General features: G+C 42.5%; 1 protein-coding gene across 3 annotated transcripts; it reads left to right on the forward strand.

Moving 5' to 3' along the window:
• Positions 1–1,012: 1,012 nt before the first annotated feature.
• LOC145451582 (AT-rich interactive domain-containing protein 1A-like) lies at positions 1,013–24,002 on the forward strand. 3 transcript variants are annotated; one of them, XM_080329791.1, is made up of 22 exons: positions 1,013–1,147; positions 2,495–2,891; positions 4,078–4,513; positions 5,140–5,343; positions 9,575–9,735; positions 11,043–11,623; positions 12,880–13,143; positions 14,263–14,365; positions 14,701–14,818; positions 15,523–15,645; positions 15,708–16,012; positions 16,166–16,260; positions 16,967–17,138; positions 17,850–18,025; positions 18,086–18,198; positions 19,075–19,161; positions 20,868–21,745; positions 21,794–22,003; positions 22,065–22,191; positions 22,608–22,751; positions 22,860–22,996; positions 23,563–24,002. In XM_080329791.1, the coding sequence occupies exons 1-22, from the start codon at positions 1,105–1,107 to the stop codon at positions 23,687–23,689; spliced, it is 5,001 nt and encodes a 1,666-aa protein (XP_080185917.1). In that variant the 5' UTR covers positions 1,013–1,104; the 3' UTR covers positions 23,690–24,002. The 3 variants fall into 3 exon arrangements, with proteins under 3 accessions (XP_080185917.1, XP_080185915.1, XP_080185916.1); XM_080329789.1 differs by having other exon boundaries at positions 20,868–22,003; XM_080329790.1 differs by having other exon boundaries at positions 12,883–13,143; positions 20,868–22,003.

The following is a 24,002-nucleotide window of genomic DNA, read 5'->3' on the forward strand; positions in this document are numbered from 1 at the left end:
TGATGTCGTCGCGAATCGCTATGCTAATATGAGGCGACACTTGTTCATGTTTAGCAACTGACCAGAAATCATTCTAGATTTAATTATAAACCCACTTCATTGATGTTTACATCCTTATTAACATGTAATAAGCACTGAAATCTTGGACCATTTCGTATAGCTCCTAAAATATGCTGTAAAATGTCCCTCAGCACGACCTGATATAATTCAGTGACAACAAAGACTGGTTTACGTGATATGCATAGCATTAGAAAAGTGGTATGATAAACATAAATCTCTATGCATATGTTGCTGTAATATCTCAAGTCTGGACTGCTAGCATCCTTGCTAATTGTTGATTGCTAAAGCACAAGCTATTATCTATACTTGATATTGTGCTCCTTCAATGTTTCCTACATCATCATATATGATTGAAATGGTAATAATGAGCAGACTGTTTATGTTGCAACTTGCAAGTGTTGCTATACAGGTTAGGTATTTTTGAAAATGCAATATGCGCTGTTAATGAGTAGGCTGGCTCCCATTATCTCCCATTTGCAAGCCAATATCATATCTAATCTCTCCAATCACGTATACCTTATGTGACATCGCAGCATTCTGCAGCCTATACCACCGGTACCATTTATGTACATTTGCAATGCATGCTTATGGTGAATTGTTGGTGACATCTAACTTCTATATCATTTTAAAATGGGCAGGTATCTAGAAATCTGGGTACGCTTATGCTGTTTGCTGTGTTACTGTGTGAATATTTTAAGCCAATATTCAACTATACGGGACGAAATAAATTGTGATAACTATAATAGACTAATAGTAATATACCGTTCTCAAAATTTGTATTGTCAGCAAACAGAGGAAAAATTGACCTTGTGGGCCAATGTCATTCAATTGATTTCTTCAATATACTAATTGCGACATTGTATATTTGCCTCAGATTCAAAGACAAGTTTATCCACATGTATCATGCCCCCCGTCACTGCAGGCAGAATATAACATGTACTCATTGCCTATCTACAGATTTCAGAGTGGTCTGTGTGTGACTTTTTGCTAAAATTTATGTAAGCTGATATTATGAAGTGACTGTGATGCAACCAGACCGCAGCGATGATGAAATCTCCATCCGAGCAGGTTGATCCTACGAATTTGAGTAAGGAATTTAATTTCCTTTTTCACTAGGCCGTTATAATCGTCTTGAACTATATAGTTGACCGTTCTTTGTGTATATTGCATGTCATATTGTCATGCAGTGGCCCTAGTTACGGCTTGATATATTGTAGACCTGGCCATTTTGCAGCATATTGAAATGCACTGCAGGTTCTCTGTAAATATAACGAAATATTTAGTGTAAGTGTAATATGAAGATGCAAAACATTTGCCAATATCATTCAAGTAGAATAGGTGTTTATTGTACTTGCATGGAAGATATGTTTCTTTATTATTTCTGATCAGCTGGTTATTATCAGTATGTAAAATTGTGAGAACAGAGCTTTTACCTTAATATCCATTTTTATTAAGCATAGGACGTTGTATATTTTTGTCCTTGATGTTTTTGCGGCATATACCCCAACTACACATATACAATCTGTGACAGTGTGCTAAGAAACATCAATGTAGTACAGGAACAGAGGTAGAGCAAAGTTTAATAATCGAAATATTTCTTATTTCCATTTTGAGCAATATTTTAATTCAGTTACTCTTTCAAACTTGAATCTAAATTACTCGCCCAAATTCCAACACCAGGCGGTTTTTATTTTGATGTGCAAAATCGATTGAGATGTAAAGTAATCGTTATTGAGTGTCATCAACATTCTCCTCTCCCCGCTATCCCGTAGTGCTAAGCGCCGAGCGCGGAAGCCGCAGATACCAGTTTAACGATCAAGTCTTTGGTCTGACACGGCCTAGGATTGAACCATACCTACGCCTATCGATCAACAAGTTGGGTCTCTACCGTAACGCCATCTCTCACTATTTGAGAGCTATCTTTCTCCACGGCTGACCAATGATTTATAGGCTATGAATCCTGCGTTTTATCTCCACTCCACTGACTTCAGTGCGCGACTCCAAGTTTCTTCAGCGTCTAGCGAAGCTTCTACACGAGAAGTTCATTGCTAAATGTTCAGAATGTATCTCTTCTTTGTCATCTCTTCCACTTTTCCAGCGATCCTGTAGGCGCTGCCACACTGGATTGATGATCCACAATCCCACCCATTTTGCTGGGCTTATGATCGGCTGGGTTTTAGGGTGGCAGCTTCATTTTTGAAACTGTCCGGCAGATTGCGAGACTTGTGCTATTAGCACCGCGTTGGAAGACTTTTATAGGATGTATGCTACAGACGATATTTAGCCTACATTCTAAGGAAAGGACTATTTGTTTGTAGTGATCATTTGCTATAGAATGTCGCATTGTGGTCATTGATAAGTCTTCAATAAGAAACTGATCATTTCAGTAACATAGTCGAATATTTGCCGCAAAGTTAAATGATTCGTTTTTTAGATTCCATGAATCAAATGAATCCTGGGAGGCGTATGTCTTGGCAGGGACAATATCAAATGAACCAGGTTCCGCAGCCTCAACATCATCAAGGCTCCGACGGACAAGTGTCCGGCCCACCTCAATACTACCCCGAAAAAATGGACATGTTTCCTCCCCCGCCTTCGAGTTATCCGGCCCCGACAGCGACTAACGCGGGTGTCGAACCGTGGCAAAATCCAACTTCTTCCGCCCTGGGACAGTATTCCCACACGGAGTCGGCGCCCGTCCAGTCAACGAACTCTCATTTCAATGCGGAGCAGCGGGACGGCGGTGCCGGCGTTAACTCGAATGGCATGAGTGGGGCAGCGGCCGCGGCTGCTGCTGCTATGGTTGCTGCGGCGCACACTGCCAAAGGAAGGTGTGTACGATTTGCATCGAACAATCAAATTCCTTTTGAATGGGGCTTTTCTGCCTGTACACCGCTTTGTGATTTTATGCTGGACTCGGACTTGTGCATAATGTGCAAACTTCTGCATCTTCAAAATTCGCCACTGGAACTGTAGATCTAACTCCTTTACAAAGCTTACAACTAGAACAAGAACTTGAGAGCTAACGACCTTTAAAAATCCGCAACTAACCAACTAGAGCACAACTGACTTGATTCGAATCTGAAGCAACTAATTTTTATTTTATCGGATCGGAATGGGAGTCTTTAAACCTTCCTGAGTTGTTATAAAGACACAGCGTCTCCCTGCTCCACACACTTCTTTTCTGGAACAGTCATTTGACCCTGGCCTTGGAATCTTGAATTTTTATTGGTCGTTGCTTAATCACTCTATATGTAGGGTTGCTGTCGATGTAGTTTGAAAATTAAGGCTGAATGGCCTGACCGCAAAATTCGGGAAGCTGGTGACTGCAAATAAGGTCATAACTTGGGCCCAGTGCTTATCACATTCTCTCATTGCCATCGGGTATAATGTGTGCCGGAAAAGCTTTAACCGTTTTTGCCCGACCCTTGTCACGGCTTTGTTTTCAGTTAACCTGAAATTTTTTGTGTTTATATCGGTCGTGTGGCTATTGTGACCGGTGGTGAGCACTGAAAATTAGACAAAGTAAAGAAAATATAGAACTTGTGAACGAGGAAAGTTTGCCATCCACATGGATCAAAAACGAAGCAAAGAACTCTCCAAAATTTCAACAGCGAAATTTTAAAATTGATGACTAAAAACAAAAGTCAACACGTTGGCTCAATCCTAATATTGCGCATTCACACGGCCTTTTTGACGCGCCGATGACTGAAAAAATGGTGATCACATTTTTTCGGTCCTAGCCAAGGCCTCTGTGCCGAAAATAAGACACTGTCAGTCAAAATGAAGGTCAGTGTAGTTTTATAAGACCTTCCAAATAATGGCATGTCTTATGAACAAGGATGATAACCCTGTTTTAGGCCTAAGTTTGTACCTAATGCATTTCACTATATCATCGCAGTGGTTATGGGGCCATGTGGTGATGTTTGTCATATTCTGTCAGCTATTATCTGGTAATGCTGCCATGAGAATTCTCTCGGATAACTACGTGAATTTTAATCACTTTCTGTTTTTCAGCCCCGTCTACCAGAAGCCCGCCAACCCGATGTCGCCCCTCGTGAATGCAGTACACAAGCCTCCGCCGCCGGTCCCGCCCGTACCACAACGAGCGCCCTCATTTCACCCCAACTACGCTAACGTGCAATCCGGCGTCCCGCCACCCAACTCTGTCCCGCCGCCAGCCGATCCCGCAGTACAAAATCATACGTTTCCGCCACCCCCGCCCGCACCCCATCCTATCACCAGACCTCCGAATCCAAGTCAAGCCCAGCAGTGGGCTACACCTACACCCATGCCTAATTCAATGGATCACAGACCCGGGCCAGGTTATCAGCATGGATTTGAGGTCCAGCCTATGCCGAGTACAGAGCGTGTTCCGTCCTACGCCACGGATACTATTAGTGGCCCGATGTCGAATGCCTCGTCGCATGACAGCGAAGAAAGTCGTACCAAGGTCTGTTGAGTTTTCTGCATTGTGTGTCCTTTTCTAGAACCCAGCAACATGATTCGAATATTTCAATCTGAATCCAGCATAATTGTGGTGGATTTATATCGAATAGCAGATGTGGTGACTTGGACAACTACGTAATTCTGTCCTAGACTAATTAAAATTGTCGGTAATCTAATTTTAATCTAATATTTGACATGTTTCTGTTCTCAAATCTTTGCTCTCTTTCTGTAAATGCTACAGGTCAACTAGTGTGAAATGAGCCAAGTCTGGTGTGCAGACTTTCGCCATTCCCATGCTTAAACTCGTGAACCCTAATCTGACATGTACTGAACTTGATTTTTGTTGTATATTTTGCGTACTCACAACTACTTACTTTAGTGGCTATGTTTAAGAGTAGGCTACTTCCACTTCATTGATTTTTAGGCAGAACTAGACCCATAATGCTTGGTTATTTCCCATACGTCTGTGCTTCAGTAGAAATTCACGTTACTTCTGCCCACAGTAGCAAGTAGTCCTAACATCAAAATCCTGCATATTCTGAAAGATTTCTCGCTCGCGTGATAAAAATCTCCGTCAGTACTTGTGCGTGCGAGTTAATTTATTGTCCTAATATCTGTTCTCACTTGTAGACGGTATCGGCGAGATCGACTTCACAAAAGCTGTCGGCATTGTACGAACCTGACGAGCCGGGCCGTAAAGACTTTATCGACAGCGTGCTGAAGTACTGGGAGGGTAAGGACTTGCCTTTGAAGCACGCGCCTATGATGGGCGGTCGGACTCTGGATCTCTACAAGCTGTATCAGCATGTGCGGAATCGAGGTTGTATGCAAGAGGTGAGTGCCAACTTCAATTTTTGTTGTTCCACTTGTTTGGTAGGCTACTCGGAAAACAATGTATCATTGCTGTGAATGACTACGGCACAATGTTTTGAGTTGAGTCGTGAGTGATAATTTTTTCCGAGTATTGATCTGGTGCACTCCATGCCAATAAGAGTTAATTTATCAAGTATTATAGGCCCAGTTTTGATACTATTTAGTATGGAAGGCTGTAAACCTCGATTGGTGGTATCGCAGCATACGAAATACATGTGGTCGGCCTACTGTACACACGTTTGTGGAAAGGACATTTGTTTGAAGTCTCGGTCGATCCACAGTGTGTCACAAAGTGCAATGAAATGGTATGGTCGAAAAATAACAAATCATTAATGTGATGTGAAACTGTGACTTTTTTCTTTGCGGTCGCATAAAAGATACATATTCGAACTTTCTGCGCCATTCATGGTGTTGTGATGACATAACGAGCAACATACTGGACTTGCTCAAACCCTAATACTCAATTCGGAATCGAATCACTATGATATTCGATTTCGCGCAGCCCTGTAAATGACTTGAATGCTTCGTGTGTAGTAGCCAAGTTAGTCGCTGATGATGTTATGAGAATGCTGCAAAATTCCAGCATGACAATAGCAGTGGTTTCCAAAGCAGACAAGATCTGTATTCTGTGGAAAGCCAATGGTTTGGGAAGAAGTTGGGTCAATCATTTCAGGGAGCAGTTTTAGGTCCTAGACGTTCCTGCTTCATTTGCTTGTGAATAATTGGAAAATTGCGGTACCTGTTCTGCTGTAAGCCTATTAATTAAATTGTCCCCATAACTACATTGATCATTCTGTTGTCGCTGATGCAATTCATATTGAATTGAACGTGATATACAAATAATACAATGTTCTTACCAATTCTGTACTGTTGCTGACGATTACCGCTGGCGAGTGTCAGCCAAACATATTTGTGTTCTTTTAAATATGAATATACTATTCAATTGTATATTGAAGTTCTGTACCTCCAAGAAGCTCTTCAATAAGAGCCTAATAAGAAATTTTAATTCTTAAACTGTTGATTAGGATGTAAGCAAGTTTACACAGTCAATTAGCACATGCAGACTCTGGCGAAATTGAGGATCTTCTCACAGGCCAAGGAATTAATGTGGTCACCAATCCATGTATTAGATTCTGGATTAGGCAGCCAATGAAACTGAGATCATAATCTGCTTAAACGAGAAAGCCAATCCTGCCAGAGACCCATTTTTGGAAGTCTTTGGTTATAAAACTCTTGGTAAGGATGGTGTTCTGGATTGAAACCATCTCTTGATAATCTTATTTGCGCTTTGGCATTGTAATCCATCTCTGAGTGTGTCTCATTCATCAAATATCAGGCATAGTGTGTTGCATTATTTCTTGCGCCCAGCTACCTTGAGTCTTAGTCCAGTCTGAATTGGTTATCTAGGCTGAATTGGTTATCTAGTTTGTTGTTGGTTGTATTCTAATGGTCCATGTTCCAGAATTATACCTCTCTAAGTTGACTTGTGGTGCAACTTTCCAGGAATTGCAGGGTTATCAATCAGCATTGTAACAAGCTTGGAAGCTCAAATTTACTCTGTTGTATACATGTGATTTGCAGTCAAACATAAACAGATTGTTTTCCCCTGTGTAATGACAGCACTAGTGTGGCTTTGACTGCAATTAATTTGTGGATCATTGAATTAAGTAACTCAAAACTAGTTAGAACACAAACTCTTGTTTAAAAAATGCATGCTGACTTTTCCAATTGCATTTTCAGTGATATGCACAAGTTTTGAGGCATTAAGTTTCAAAATATTAGTCTTTCAACATATTGGATTTGCGCGATTATTTTACCTAATGTGATATTCTAGCATAATTGAAAAAAGTTGGAAGTCGGGAGTCCTTTGGTACCTGATTTCCTTACATTGTGCTGTCATTCAAAGGCTATAATTATTACTCTATCACTTTGAAAACTGCCAGCAAACACGATTGTGTGTGAAATGTCAGGGAAACGTCTGCAAGCTTCTTGATGCAAGGTAGTTTGCAATGGTTGCATGGGCTTGGTCATTTGACCAATAATGGTCTGAACCAGAGATGTTATGGTTTATCAACTCAAAATGACTGCCAATATTATAGATGATATGGACAGGAAGTTTTTGTACATTTTACATTCCAGTTTTAGAGTTATATGATATTTCAGCTGTGAGGTCCCGGAGGTGGTCATTTCCTCATTCAAACAACATAATATTATTTGATGGTTTAATCTTTATTTGGAATTGATGGATTGCAATTTGTAACACTTGCAAAACCATGGCTAGTAGCCGACTAAGAGTTTACTATTGACTTGTTGACTATTGACTTGTGATTCTGTGTTGATTATCCATTGAGAAGTGAGCCTTGAGTGAAATGAGGGTATTTTACTTACTGGTATCACTCTACAGAGATTGCGTACTGCATTGTGTGTTAGAGGTAGACCTAATGTTTAAATATGGTATATTAAGTGCATCGCTGGCACAGTCTAGTGTTAACTTAGCTTAAATCTCAATGCGCAGTACTTCTCAACAATCGTCAAGGTAGCAAGTAGACAGGATATACCGATACCGTAGTCTACTTTACAGCATTCCAAGTTTCAATGGCCTCTATCCGTTTCGCAGGCTGCTATAGCCGTATTCCACACTCTGTATTGTCCTCGCTAGCCAGTGTGTTACTGCAGCATGCAATGACTGTGAGATCAATCGGTTTCCAATATTCGCAGGCAGCCACTTGTCTGGTGGTTAATGCTTGTCTTGTTGCTGTTGAAAAGATTTTTGAGTTCGATGCATGTGATCTCTTGTGCTGACGACGTGTAAAGTCAGCTTGCATTATATTGTAAAGCTACAATACATATTCACGGGTACACTTCAGCTGATCACCTTGACATTTTCCCAACTATTTCAATGCATGGTTTGATAGTTATATGTATATTGTCGAACACATCACATCATTCTCAGTGGTACTGTTGAAATTATTGATGCCATACGCACTGAACCTTATAATCACTTACAAGTAGGCTAGTACTTGCACTCATTGATAACGGCATGTTATTTCATTTACTCCCGTATTATAACAGAATCTTGCAGCATATTGACTTATATCTTTAGCTGACTGAGGTAGTAAACCTGTTACAACATCATTGTATAAGCCTACTTTAGTTACTTGAAAGTCTTCTATTTGCGTGGTGAAGATGGGTCTGTGTATTCAGTACATCTAGGAGGTGAAAATGTCTGAAGCTGCTGCATTTTCATCATCATTGGTGGTGATAGATTTACTGTTTGTTGAAGGTGTAATGCTAAACTAGTGTGATAACTATGCTCATAACACTCACTTGCTTTCACATCAGTGTGGTTGAAATTGAACAAGATTGGTCTGGATTTCCTTCGAGATTGAGGTGGAGATGTTGTTGGTAGCCGTAGTCTCCACAGTGGCCGTGAGCGTGATACAGTCGAGTGTGGTCTTTGTGACAATGTTTGTTAGCTCGCAGAGCAAGTGATAGTAATGCCTCTGAGCTAAATAAGCTTTCTTATTTGAAGTCTGAAAATATTTATTCAGTAGTGAGCTTTATTAAGGCGACACGTGCCGTTAATACTTCCAGTGAACCCTAGCTCTTAAGTCGCCATTTTTGCATTAATACAAGTGTCAATAACATTGGGTTTCATTGAAGAATTGCATTATCGGTGATAGGCCTACCCTGTATTTCTGCTATAGCTGGCTGCTAAAGGCTTCTATTTGATTATGTCCTTTATTTACTTGAAGTAAAAGGCATTGTTGAGATGTTTATCGTTATGTATGTGATAACATAGTATACCTGAATCATTTCTTACACTGTGCTTGGTTCCAAATCTTGCGAACATGAAATTCCATTGTCTTGTAGCTATCTGAGTTATTATAGTTTTTGCATAATTCAAGTATAGTTCAAACTTGTTAACTTCAGGTTTGTTCCTTTGTTAATGTGCCTGTTTTGGTCCAGGTGCAGTCCTTTCAAATAATGCTATTGCATTTTGCTAAATATTTATATCACAATTTACACAAACTTGGTAGCTGTCGTCGGGGGAGGAGCTGTTGTAGTGTAACAATTTTGAAAATCAGTCAATGATTTTGGTAGTACTTGTTGGGATCACAAGTTTGGATTTCCGTCCCCACTGTAGGCTATCATGTGGGCCCAATTATTCATTTTGTTATATTCATCTCAGGTCTCTCGCGGGAAAAAGTGGTCGGAGATCTCCAATGTAATGGGTCTGGGGACCACGTCTGCCAGTGGCTTCACACTGAAAAAGCAGTACTGCAAGTACTTGTACGGGTACGAATGCCGGACCGAGAGGCAAGAGACGGAGCCTCAAGAAGCATTGGGAAGGTAAGGAACTGAGGAGATGGTCCAGCTGGATAAGGATTAATTTTACTTGCTCTTCATAACCAGCAGATAATGAAGTAGCCCTTCAAGTAACTTGATTTTTTACCATCTGGTGTTTTTTGATGGAGTTTTAGAACTTGTAGCATAAACCTGTAAGATAGGAATCTCAAGAACTGTTTATAATGCAGTATGCGTGTTGTATCGGTAATTCTCACTGTGGAATGCATTGGTAGCAATTATGTTATATGTGAGCTCTGCAAGCTTTTTTCACTCATGCCTTATAAACTTTCATAAACACAGCTCACCTAAAAATGTAACCAAATATATATGTTGAAATGAAAGAATAAAAACATCATGATGATCACAATGAGATATTTGTTGTTGTTTTAATGAGTATAATTGCTGCGACTGTTGGCTCAGACCCCGAAAGAGTAAGGAAGGTGAAAAATGACTTCTGTGAGACTGAAGCAGAATTTTAATAGCCGCCGTCAAAATTGGCTGGCTCATTATCACTTGCAATGGTAGTGCTCTTGGAGGAGCTTATCCCCTGTGTTACAGGATATTGATGATTTTTGGCTACCGTGAAAGTTTTAAGACTCTTTCACAAGCCTAGGGTTTTTGTTTGTTTTTAACAAAGCTTGCAAGTGTGTCAGTGATTTCAATTGGCAATGTTTATTAATGAACCACTTGTGCAGAAAATCCATGTTCATTTGATTTACATCCCTTATGAAGTAATGGTATATCCCCTTGCGATTAATTTAGACTTGTGCTTTCAAATCACCTGGATATGGATACAGGGCCCTCTGTGCCAATTTGACAAATGTTGGTCGAAACTTTGATATTGGTAGGTCCACTTTGTCTAGGCATCTAATACCAATGTCCTGGCAATCTGCGACCCGGGATATATGCGTAATTTTGCAGAATTTATTCGTTTACCCTGAAACATTTTTGTGCCTCACGTGGCTAGAACATGAATACCTACTGATTTTTCATGACATAAATGTCTGGTGCTCGTTGTTACCTGATCCAGTTCACTCATATAAGACGACAAAAAAAAGGTCATCAACACTCGCTCGATAAACACATGTGGCCCATTGACTAAAAAGTTTGACCACCCCTGCATTAGCGTTGGGTAGGATAATGATTGCGGGCAACCAAGTAGTAAATCCACATTTTACGTTGGCAGATACTGGATATCTGTATGGCAGTGGCTGTTATGTAGTTTTGTGTCGTTCAGCTTTATACTGATATTTATGTGAAATTTTTCATCCGTGCATGTCACCATCGCAAAAATTTCTATGTTTTCTCAGAGTATTAGAGGCCAACCGTAAAAAGAAGCAACTCGCCGAGCAAAGCCACGCGAAAGCCAACGACACTTCCCACTACGGGGACCTGCCCCCTCCAACTATGATGCATCATCAACACTCAATGCCTAGGCCCCCGCCGCCTCACCACCCCGGTCCCATGGGCTACCATCAACAGCAAATGCCAGGCTATCACCACGCGTACCCGACGCATGGTCCTTCCGTCCACAACCCCATGCCGGGACCGTACGAACAGCAGGGCTACGGCGGGCCGGGCTGGCAGCAGCAGAACCCGCATTACCCACCGAACCGGCCCATGGCACAGCCCCGGTACTCGTACCGGACAAACGGTGTCCCGCACCCTCAATCGGGGCCGCCCATGCAGCAGGGCTACCCGATGATTCCGAATCGGGGACGGTCTCCGGCGCATCCCCCGTACAATCAACAGTACCCGGGTCATCAGCCCCCGCATCATAACGATATGCCGCCCGGCGCGAGGAATATGACCCCGAAACCGATGCAGAATATGTCCGAGAGCCATCCGTCTTCCCCCGCAATGAAGAATGCAATGAACGATAATCTTGCGGGTGAGAGTTTTTCTCAACGTCACTTGATCTTCAAACAACCAGACTTGTACAAACCAACAATCTAGCTCAGTGGTTCTGAAACTGGGGGGCGTGAAAGCATTTGAAGGGGGCCGCGAAGGTGCTGTCAACTGAAAACTATTTTTGTGCCATGTGCGAACTAGGGCAAGTTTTTTTTTTGCGGTTAAATCCGCGGAAAGTTGCATTTATTTTTCACAAAAGTCGCACTAAAAGACCACATTTTGATCGTTTGACTAAAAAAAAGATCAACTTTCCGGCTCAGCTCCCGAAATACCCGTTAGAGCGTTACTTCAGTGCTGATTTACGGTATTGCGGTCGAATTTGGCCGTGTATTTCACCAAAATTCACAAAAAACAGTGTCATAATCAAGCGATCTATTTACATATACTGCCAAATATTTCCAGTAAAAAGTTGATTGCATGAAAAAAATGGACAAAAGTTGCAAAAAGTTGCACTATAAGATTCCTTCAAACAGCTTAAAACAGCATTCTACATAACTTCCGAGTGTTTAGGAAGCTGTAAAAAAAAGTTGCAAAAACTTGCCCTAGTCATAACCTTCCACCCCATCAAACTATCCGTCGGGATTGCTAGCATTTTGTGGTATGACGATAGAGGGGGGGGGGGGCGCGAAGTTATTCACTCATAAATAGGGGGGTGTCCAAAAAAGTTTGAACAACTCAGCTAGCTATTTGATAGTCAACTAACTACTGCTGAGTAGTTTTGGTTCTAGTTCTGGTTACGGGTTTGAAAAGCAAGTAGTTCTAGTTTTAGTTGTGCAATAATTTATTTGTGGAACATTTGGCGCTAATTGTGATACCACTGTTTTGTGTGATATCCTTGCAGTCATTGCCTGTTCAGAGCCATCTGAGAGTCGTCTACTAACAATGGTGTAACTAGGGGGTGGGTTTTGAGCGTCACACTTATTCATTTCTAACTCGAAAACCTGTGTTTTTGAAATGCCGATTCTAACTCCAATAGCTCATTTACAAATCAGTAACTCCTGAAAGTGAGTAGGTATAGTTCTAGTTGCTAGCTTTGAAAAATGAGTAGATCTAGTCCTAGTTCTAGGAACGGTGAACAATATTTCTCATTTATTGTTCTTGTTCCATGTTCCACTCACCGCAAATATCATAATTGGAGTTGCTGTCAGTGTCGAGTCATTTTCTGTTTTTAAGGAATGGACTCGAGTTGTTACAACCCTGCTATTTTGCAATTTCAAAATATCTTTTCCGATTTAGAAGGTGGGGCAGGTATGAATATGAACCAGCCCATGCCGGGGTTCCAATCGCCAGTGTCCACAACTCCCTCTATCGACGACGGTAGCAGCAATATACCGGAACCCGGGTCTATACGTCCCAATGCGACAACTCCCCAGCCGTACGCTCCCATGCCGCCCGGTAAACCCAACGAGATCCCCCCGACGACTTCAATGCCGAACCACAACGTCGTGCGAGCAAACACGCCAAAGGACCATCCGGACCCCAGCAACATCGGGATGCCTCGTAAGCTGATTGGAAATGTTGTGTAGCTGTACAAGTATCAGACTAGAAAAACCACATGAATTCATATGTATACTTAACCTATTTAGAGCGAAATGACGGTAATCTAATTTTAATTCTAATATAATATCTGGATTTCCTTTACATGCTACGGTAGAACTGTAATCATTCGAAACGCGCCAAACTTGCTGTGCAGGCATTTGTCATTCCGATGCTCCTGTGCATGAACCATGATTTCACATGAGCTGTTTTTTCTAAATTTCACTCGTTACTCGATAATATTGTTACCGTAGGTTGCTGCACACCAAGTTTGGCCCAATTCCAGCATTGCTATAAGAGAAGAAAGTTTTACATTTATTATATAAAAATAAAATGAAATTTTGCAAATTTCACTGGTTACCACGCGGAATTTTTGGGTAGTCTAGAAAAAGGATTTTTGTAAAAGTTGGCTTAATTCCAACCAGTGGAGCGAAATTGTAGCAGTAGAAAATTTTGGATTAGTATTTACTGTGACAAATTTTTCCAATATATTCTAAATGTAGCCACCTTGAATACCGTTTTTTAAATCCAAGATTTTCTTCTGCAATAACCTCGCTGGACTTCAGTCAAATTTCACATAAATATTTTTTCTAGAAAACCTAGAAATTCAGCTGAGTAGCCAGTAGAATTTGAAAAAAATTGAACCTTTTTTTTTATTTATCAAGTCCAAAACTTTCTTCTCTTATAGCAATGCTTCTACAACTTGTCATTTTTGAACAGCGCTACTGTCCATTCACCGTTTTGCGAATTCAGTAATTCTAATCTATGTTGTGGTTTTTGGTGCATAAATTTGCTATTGCCATGCTAGTGAGAATTAACGTATGATTTGAAATGTTCGATGTCCAAGTTTTTGTGAATTCAGTAATTCTAGTACTGATTTAATTTGGAAAAAATTGTGCCAGCCTACCTATAATTCTGATTTTAATCTAATTTAGAAAAAAACTCTAGCTATGATTCTAATTCTAATGTAATTTGGGAAAATATGTGTAGAGTAGCTATAATTCCGATTCTAATCTAATTTGGAAAAGAACTGAACGTTTTCTAAGTCTGTTAAGTGGGTTGAGCCCTTGTTCTTCTTTGCAGACGGCCAGAGACCCGATTTTAAGATGCGTCACGGGCCTGACATGGGCAAACGAAACGATGCCGCGATAAGACAGCCTCCGCCATCTCAATATTATTCCGGCAGGTAGGCGGTGTTTTGTTTTTTGAACGGGTCTGATGTTGAAAATCGTACCGAAATATAATATGTTGGTATGGGCAAATGACAGACCTGAGTGATTCAATCTCGAATCGAATATCAGGCCTCCAGTGCAGTCGAGGATTTATGTATCACTAATTATGTGATAAGAATGTGGATGATGTGGATTGTGGAGAGTTTGTATATGTACTTTTCATGTTACCACAAAGGAAATAATGCCTGTTCAACACTACATAAGGAATTTTAGTGTTTTGTCGACCATAAATCTTTCATTTCATTTTGTTGTAGCATTTAACTCTTACGTGGTCTATGTTTTTGTGCAGTTCTTCAGCAGGACAGGAAGGTTACCCGCCCGGTGGTCAGTACCATCCCCCAACGCGAGGACCGGAGAGACCGCCCGGACCAGGGATGTACCAGGCGCCACATTCATATCATCGGCAGGTAATGACGAAAGGATGTTCATCGCCCATTTATGATGTTTTCTTTCATCAAAATGATAGAAAACATCATTTGACCTCGCAAATCTTCAGTTCTTTAAAATAGACACTTTCCCTTTACCAGTGTCCTCAGTTGGATATATTTTGTCGTAAATTATGCCATATTTAGCAGGCCCATCTCTAAGACTATATGATAAGTGTTTAAAGTAGCTTCCACCCGCTTACAACGTCTTGACTTCTTGCTTAACCATTTTTTTTCTTCTATTTTTGCAAATTCTCAATTCAATAACCTTTTCATTCACCAGGAAAGTCATAACGAATATAGTCAATGATACACTTTGACGCAGAAGGAGCATCCTCTTTCCAGAACTCTAAAAATATTATCACTGTCCACTGTCCAAAGTTACACGAGTCTGATAAAATATGAGGGAGCCCGCCAAGATTACTGCCATGAATTAAGACTAGTTAGAGGTCTCTGCTGCCTCATGAAAAAAAGAATTGAACCTCCAGCGGCAACACTTGTCCATCGAAAACCATTTAAATGTTTTACTGCTTAGTGTCCAGAGTTACGCATTAAGTCCTAAGAAACGCCGCCTTAAGGTGATAACTTCACCTAGAAACGTGAGAAATAGAAATGGTAAAGTAAAGGTTCCTTGCAAATTTCTCGTGTGCTTCGGGCCCCATTCAGTGAAATTTGTGGTATTTCAGTCTTACTCGCCGTACGGAGGCAATTCTCAAATGAGCGTCATGCGTCAATACGGAGGTCAAAAACGAATGCCGAGCATGGAGAATTTCGGGCCACCCAGCAAAATGCCCCGGCCGGTAAATAAGGTACGTCGGGAGCCAGCTAAGTCAATCGTAGCTTATTGCATCAAACGTGCTTTTTTTCCCAGCAATACAACACAGAACAGCAGAGAGGCCGCAGTTACCCGCCGCGGCCCGAAATGACCGCGCCCCACGGCTTCCATACCCAATTCAGTCAACCGTCTCACCAAATGAGGGGCTATCACCCGTCGTCCGGCCAGCACCAGGCCTCGCCCCAGATTCCGAGGCACATGCCCAGGAACGAGTCTCCGAGCACCCGTCCCGCCACCCCGGACACACACAAGTCCCGGGGTCAGATCGCCCTGCCGCCAGAGTCTGCGTCTAATTTTCTCAAGGGCCTGGTCAGCGGTACGCCTGTGCGGTCAGTGCCTAGGTGAGGGAGCTCGATAGTGTGACCTGGTCTTTCATGTCATATGTTATTTTCAAGTTTTCTTGTAGAAATAATTACGCTGTGAATAATTCCACACCTCTCACCTTTCTTATATTGTGATATTACAACTTCTCAACATTCGGTCTGATTTTTCAGCTCACACTACCACCCCGGCAGTCATTTTCCGCAAGGCTCCGTCGAGGCAATGGTACCGGTCGGCGGCAAAATGAAAGAGAAATCCGGCCAGGACCGTGAGTACCAGCTAGCTTTGATTGATCGAAATAGGCTTTGATAAGTTACAAACAGTATGTTGAAATCGCCAACTTTATGCCACTTGAAGCTTTTCGACTTACTGTCATTGTGCATGACTCGAACCAAGTCTTATAGACTCGAGACTAGGACGGCCAACACAGACATTTCATTGAAACTTCGAAGAATGGTAAAGTTAAGTCATTATTTGTATTTCGTCTATCAGTCCTGATACTTGGAAAATAGGACCAGAGACTGTTAAGACTAGAAAATTATGATTTTATGAATGCGAGCCATTCCATATCACTCGAGCAGAGTTGATAAAAGTTGGTTGAACTGAAAACTGAACAATGATCATAATGACTTGTACTCGGACTCGAGTCAAAACACTATGACTCGGACTCGACCTCCACTAGCTGACTTGACTTGTTGGTGAATTGAAAATGACTCAACTTGACTCGAGTCAAAATTGTAAAAGGGAGATCGGTATTTGACTCGGAACCTCAAACGGCATATAACAGCGCACAGTTACGGCATAGCAGAAACAAATTCCGCTATAAAAATAGCTGAATAAAAACACAACGCTGATGAAACGTTCTATATTTCGAATCAGAATTACTAACGTTCCTAATGAGAGTGGAATAAATTTTGTGAACTTGCGTTTGGTGCTATGTGGATTGATTTGTAACGGGAAACATTCTCTCCTAGTTGGAGTTGTCGAAGCGTGGCAGATTATCATGTCTCTCAAGAGCGGGCTGCACGCGGAAACGGTTTGGGCGCTGAACGCGCTCACCGTTCTACTACATGACAACAGGACCGTGCGTCACGTTATTCTGTCGCAACTGCCCGGCTTGTTCAACATCATCACGGAGCATTACCGGTGAGCTGAATGAGACTGATTTTTCGCTATCAAATCCCCTAGTAGTAAATAGTGTTTTATCGATAGGGTAGGGATAGTGTTTTATTGCCGTTAGGGACGCCCCGGAATCGCGATGGATATGTGCCATTATGTTACACAAGCTCATGTTTATAGTTACGACCTTTTTCCTGACACAGCCATGGTTAACATCATTAACAGATATGAAAGAAATTTCTACATGCGACCTGCAATAATTTCATTCTGATTGCGTAGAAAATACAAATTGAAAAGTACAATTTTCAATTCGTAATGAAATCAGTCAGATGCCAGATTTTGCCCCAAGTGGGGTTCATCTTATTTGCACCGTACCCTTACTAGAGGTTTATGGATCCAAAGACGTTCAGAGTGTATGTCGGCTGAAGCGCCAACATACTTTATGACATTGACATTTTAAGCTGTGAACCAGCGATGCATTCCACAAGTGTGACGTCACTTGAGAATGCTAACGGGTTTCCATACGGAATTAGCGCCCAAAGAGTCCGTACAGACACGGTACTGGTGTCCCCCTCCTAAACTTGGCAATCTGATGTCGGATGCTGACAAATTTTGCTTAGGATACTGAGGATAGAGGTATGGAGCCGCTTGGGTCACGTTGCCCCTCTGGATGAGTGCTTCTGTCTACTACACTCGCATTGTTTGTTGACAGGAAGGTAATGAGAAATTCCTCTTCAGATTCTGTCTCAGCGAACTGTTTGGGATTTCCGATCCAAACCCGGGCAACCGCAAAGCCGACGGTCCGGTCGCCGTTGGCGATCGCCACGATGACGCAGAACAACTCGCCGCTACCATGGCAACCAAATGCAACGCGAGCCAGTCCACTCTGTCAGCAAAAGACGGGGAACTCAAATGTGAGAGTTTTTTTATTTTGTGGCTCGCGGTTTTGTGTCCCTAACGTTCTTGATTTGTAGATTCGGCCGCGCCGTCCAAACTGCAGAGCCCGTATTGTAAGCTGCCCGTCAGAATGGTGGCAGGCGACGATAAGTTTCCATTGCTGCTCGACACTCTTTGGAAAGACGTCGAGGTCAGTATGCTGCTTAGCAGGCAAGGTTGTTGGCATAGGCTGTCAGTGACGAGTATGTCTGAGCACAATGGATTGACTGCTCTGATCTGGATCGAGGGTTGTTACTAAAGTAGCGAGAGATGAATTTTTCGAGTACTGAAGTTACATGCTCCATGGCACTGACCCCCGCGGACCCCCCCCCCCCAGTTTGATTTCAAATTTAGCTCTATTATCGCGCAACCATCACCTGTCTTGTGCAAATACTAACTGTAGACTAGTGATAAACAGCAACAAAATGACCTTTCTTGAAAATAACATCACACTATTTATGTAGAAATTGAGAAAGACTTTGATTATTGCAAAGCGAATTCTGTGGGTGCATTTCACGGAATACGCCGCCGTGCCTCGAAAATCCATGCCTTCGATATGGCATCAACGAGTGCTGAAAATCCATTCATTTTCACAAAGATAGGTGGTGGCGAATGTAATATTAACACGTAACGCTTCCGACGACACCTATGGGTCTGTTCGCAATATATACATAATACAGCACCAATATGACTTCCAGCCTTGTAATTTCTCTCGAGCTGCTCATCTCGAAGTTTTTCTGGAATAGTTTTAGCAGTTACGAAGCGAAACTACTTCGGGATTTCTCTAATTCAAGAAAATACCAATTGGGTTATCATATCGCAAATTTATCGGTTTCACGGGCCCGCGGATGAGAACCACTGCACCAAGAGTTAAGTTACCAACAAAAACTAAATTTCAACACTATTTTTACTGCGAAAGCCCTGAAACCAACGTTGGTCATATCGTAGCATACGAAACATGCTGTACGTGCGTTTGACCACCTCTGGTTTTTAGTGTCGCTTGACCGCATTGAAAACGCTTTTTTAGAAGCCTTCCATGGACGAATTCGTTCCGATTTCTGGATGGACTCCGAAGCACAAGGTTACAGAAGCACGATACAAAATTTACTCGCACGTAAGATTCTTTGCTTTAACAATATAATTGTGTGTATAAGTGAAATCACAATGCGGAAAAAATAAGCTGTCGTGTGTCCTGTAATCTGGTGTGAAATAATCTGTTGACCCCACTGGTAATCAACCTTTTTCCAAGAAGTCAACTCGACCGCTGCATTACATCAGCAGTAAATGAATGGTTTTAACGTTTTGTTTTAATGAAATAGATGAATCTGTCACGTGGTTGATTATTCCAGTTGAAGTCGAACTTTATTCAATATAGATTTGGTTATCAGCAACAAACTTTCTCGTTTTACTCTTGTGCCAGAATGCGTAAGCCATGTTACAACTTTCCTGTAAAATGGAGAAGATTTAATTTTTCGGCACTTACCTTGTGTTGGTGGAATTCACTTGGACAGAATAAGCAGGTGAAAAGTGGAGAAATTGCCTGTTATGTAATCGAATGTTCACAACACGTTTCAACTGTTACTTACTTGGCAGTATTGTAAGTAACTCTGGGAAATCCATTACAACATCCTATGCTAGTGTCATGTTTCTCTGAAGCATATAAGATACTTGCAACCAAGTGGCCCTCAGGGCATGTTTACAATATCAGGAAGTTTGGAAGGTTTTACTATGCTGTGTTTGATTTATATGTTATGACTAGGTCTGGGCAAGAGGAGTGCCTGAGCGGTGCGGTTCTAGTGTTCCAGTGCCGCTCATTTTGTTGTCACAACAGTCTGGGGGACTCGGAAACTTTAACATGTGATTTTTATACAACAACAAATCTAACAAATGAAAATGCCTGTTATTTTCATAGCACTTTTGTGGCAATATTGCCGGCAGTCACCACTGCACAGAAATGAAGCTTTGGGCTGCTCAAAAAAATCTTTTTCCAAATTTCGTGGCATATCCCTGAGATATTGCTAGATCGTCAAAAATCTACTGCACACCAAAATGTATTCAATTCCAACCAGTAGGAACAAAGTTGGTAAAATTCGAAATTTCAGTCAAGTTCATCACTTTGCTAATGCCCAACATCGTGTTCCAAACTCGCCTCAATGGAAAGTGATGCTTTTTCCACACATTTTTCATCTCGAGACTAGCCTGTGATAGTGTTTGGATGCTGAAATCACTAATTGATAAAAATGATTACGACTCTGATCTGCAGGAAATTAGTCTACTTTATTAAGATAGCCCGCATTAAAACTATGGTCACGATAAGATTATTTCCATAATGACGGTCAATGCATGGAATCTTATATCGTACCTCGCACCAACGTAGATTTCAAGAAATAATGAAAAATCTTGTGTCGAGACTTGTACAAACCACTGTACTTTCACAAAACTCGCGACTAGGACTGAAACAACCTATAAAAATCCGCTACTAACTAACTAAAACACAAAAACCAGATAACTGATGATACGAATTCATGACTTACAAATGAGCTAAGAAATATTGGAGATATAATCGGCATTTCAAAAGGAAGGGGTTTCGAGTTTGAAATGGGAGGGGTTTTGACGCCCAAAATCTACCCCCTGGCTACGGCACTGGTAATAGTAATGACTCAGCGCTAGTAATGGCTACAAGAACGACGACACCGGTTTTTTAGTTCTGCACCTAATTTTTTGAACTAGGACTACTCAAAAAAACCGATAGAGTGAAATATGTTTTTCCGTCGCAGCTCAAATTTCCGTTTCGTAAATCGTTTGCCTGTCGCGTTTCAGACCGACTGCTTCTCGGAACGGGCCGAGATGACCTTCGAAGACATGCTGTCGACGCCGTCCTTCGTAAGGTCCAACAGACAGAACAAACAGACGCGTTCCACGGACGCAGAAGTGAAATCGGAATCTAGCGAGATAAAACGCGAGCCCGCGGAAAACATGGACAGCCTCAAACCAATAGACTCGCCGAACGATGACATCAGCAACGCCTCTCATATACAATCGTGTCTGGACCGGTTCACCTGGGACTGCGACGTGGCGTTAATCGAGGAGGAGGCGGCCGGATTCCCTGGTAACGTGGGATTTCGGGCGCAGGTCGGCACCACGAGTTGGCAGAGCGCGACCCGCGGCTTGGAGACCGTGTTTCCGAAACAGCCCGTGGGCCGGGACGGCCAACTCTTAACCAGGACGCTGTGCCTGTCCAACATTGTCCGCAGCTTGTCCTGCGCCGTGGCAAACCACCGCGAACTGTGCGCGCACCAGACCTTTTTACATTCGCTCCGCGGCACGCTACTCCTGGGGCACAGGCACCGGGTCAGGTGCGCCAAAATACCGAGAGGGGGGCAGTCCCTTGACGGGTTAAAAAGCGAACTGAGTGCCTTATCGTCGCGGAGTGCCCCGGCGGACGTGAATGAGATTACCGGCGGATGTCGGGACAGTGAAAATGCAGAGTCAAGTAATGACAAAATTGGCGAGACTGGTAACGATAAAATAGCGGAATCTAACGAAAAAATGGATGACTCGTCTAACGAAAACATTGACAAGCCCAATGAAGGAAAATGTGCAGAATCTGTTAATGAAAAAATTGCTGAGTCAAGTGTCGTACAATTGGCCGAGTCGGGTGGTGAAAACACAGCCGAGTCGAGTCGCGAAAAATTGGACGAGTCTGGTAAAGAAAAAATAGAAGAGTCGGGCGCCCCGAAAATTCCCGAGTCCTGTGACGATAAAATCGACGAATTTCAAAGCACGTGGTGGTGGGACGCGGTCCGGCAGCTGCGCGAGGACTCGCTCGTCGTCCTGGCCAATCTGTCGATGACCATCGACCTGTCCGCACTGCCTGGCGAGGGCGACGCCATCTCCATCCTGGACGCGTGCCTGCACTGGGCTGTCTGTCCGTCCGCGGACGCGCAAGACCCAAGGTGGGTGGTGGTTTGGTCGCGTGTTTTTAGGCCTGGGCTGATGGTTTTGTGGTTTTTGCAGCCCGTCGCATTCGTCGCAAGGCTTGGGAATCGAGATTTTGACGAAACTCAGCATGAAGGAGGGAAACGTGGACTTGATTTTGGCCACGAAGCCCTACAGCAGATTGGAGAAATTTTTCAAGATTTTGGTGTGTTCGCAAGTTTTATCCATCACACAATCCAGGCAGACTTGTGCAAGCTGCTGGATTTTTGAAATGCACTACTAGAACTGGAAGCTTCTACTGACTTTAGCGGATTCAAATTTTCAAATTGTAATCTAGACGCTTCCTAGTTCGTATCCTATTCAGTATAATAACAATTGTTGCCAACCGGGTAGCGCACAATGCCTCATTTTGAACTATATTATTTTATCACACAAAGCATTGTCCAATTGATTCCGTGTCCGCGATGAAGTGAAATGCCATTCCTGGCCTGGTAAAAAAGATTAGTAAAACAACTGCTTATTTTGTTGTGCGTCACTGTGAATCTGCCCCAATGTTGAACTTGGCTATAATGAATATATACCGAGCTTATAGATCAGTATATATAACATCTTCTCTTGCAGACTATGATGGTAGGAAATCGGCAAAACCCGGTTCTTCGAGAATTTTCTCTCGTGCTCCTTTGCAATCTGTGCGAGGAAGACTCGACGGCGCGCGCGGTCGCTTTGCAAACGGGAGCCATCGCAAACTTGTTGAGCTTTCTAGAGGTTTGTAACACTGTACTTAGTGCTCTCAATGGCTGATTGGGCAGTAGAACTACTCTGACCACCTCGTCACCCGTGCTGCATAGTTAGCAAGGTTTCGTTTTTCGCCAGGAATGCGAAGAAACGGGACTGAGACACCAACGGGTTTTCACTGCCGCTCAAGAGAAGATCAATTGTGGTACTGTTCCATATATGATGCAAAAGTGCGCGATGACGCTGTTGAAGCTGGCGAGGTTGGAAGAAAATCGGTGAGTCTGTCATGACTGCTCAGGACGGCTGGGCCCAAAATCCAGTATCACTCCGGTACTCTAAATCAGGGGTTATCAACCTTTTTGACCTCTGGGAACAGTGAACCTTCGACAATCAGACTGGGACAACTAGATAATTGCAGCGAAATGCCAGTAATCTAATACTAATCTAATTTCTAGCTGGAAAATATCACAGAACTGTATAGTGCGAAACATGCCCGGCTTGTTGCACAGACATTTTCCGTTCTTGCACCTTTGAGAATGAACTGGATCCTGATTTTTGTTGCATTTCTTTGGCGAACTTAGTAACTCTAATCTTGGAGAAGCTTCTTGGGGGTACAGATCTTCAATATGCAGTTGAATAGTAGATTCATATTGAAATGAACCCGGCAGGATGACGGCAAGATCAACTAAGGGTCTTTCTGTAGTCGTCAATATACTATTCAATTGTAACTTGGAAAAGTTAAATATTTTCTACATGTTCAATCCTGGGCATCTACTCCCGATATTACCGATGCAATCCATACTCCGCTTTCAAAACGTTACTATTGACTGTCTTGCTGCAGGCCGTTATTTCTGAAGCATCACCTGCGCATGGTGTCGCTCTCGATGAGCGTGCTGCTGGGAAGCGGCGTTCAGTCGCTGATATCGGCCGTGTTGTTCGAGTTGAGTCGCGAGACGCCCAATCGATGAAAAGGTGGAGAAATTGCAGGATTATCTCTCGGGCTACCGCGATGTTGACCATTGCCGGGTGTCGGTGCCTAGCGTCGGAACTCTGACCGGGTCAGGCGGGTGCGTGTGCAATGCGAAGCCCGCTGACAATTGCGGCGGGCCGGGCTCTCCGGCAAGGATGATGATGATGAATTTGTGGCGGATTACTATTTCTCTCGCTCTGCACAGGATTTTGACTCAGTGCAAAGCCTTTTTTTCACTATCTAGTTCTTATACAGTATCTCTTTGTACCTTCTTGTCACTAATAAAACAGTCCTGTGTATAGGATGATGGA

This window comes from Botryllus schlosseri, chromosome 12 (genome assembly GCF_051294905.1).
Source record: "Botryllus schlosseri isolate E-star chromosome 12, Bs_hap1, whole genome shotgun sequence".
NCBI lineage: Eukaryota > Metazoa > Chordata > Ascidiacea > Stolidobranchia > Styelidae > Botryllus > Botryllus schlosseri.

What these genes read in the sequence shown, in the direction of transcription:
- LOC145451582 (XM_080329789.1), top strand. Translation starts at nt 1,105, where the DNA reads ATGATGAAATCTCCATCCGAGCAGGTTGATCCTACGAATTTGA. An exon ending in CCTGTGCGGTCAGTGCCTAG is followed by an intron (nt 16,013 to 16,165) that starts GTGAGGGAGCTC and finishes CTGATTTTTCAG; the next exon opens with CTCACACTACCACCCCGGCA. An exon ending in AGAAATTTTTCAAGATTTTG is followed by an intron (nt 22,192 to 22,607) that starts GTGTGTTCGCAA and finishes CTTCTCTTGCAG; the next exon opens with ACTATGATGGTAGGAAATCG.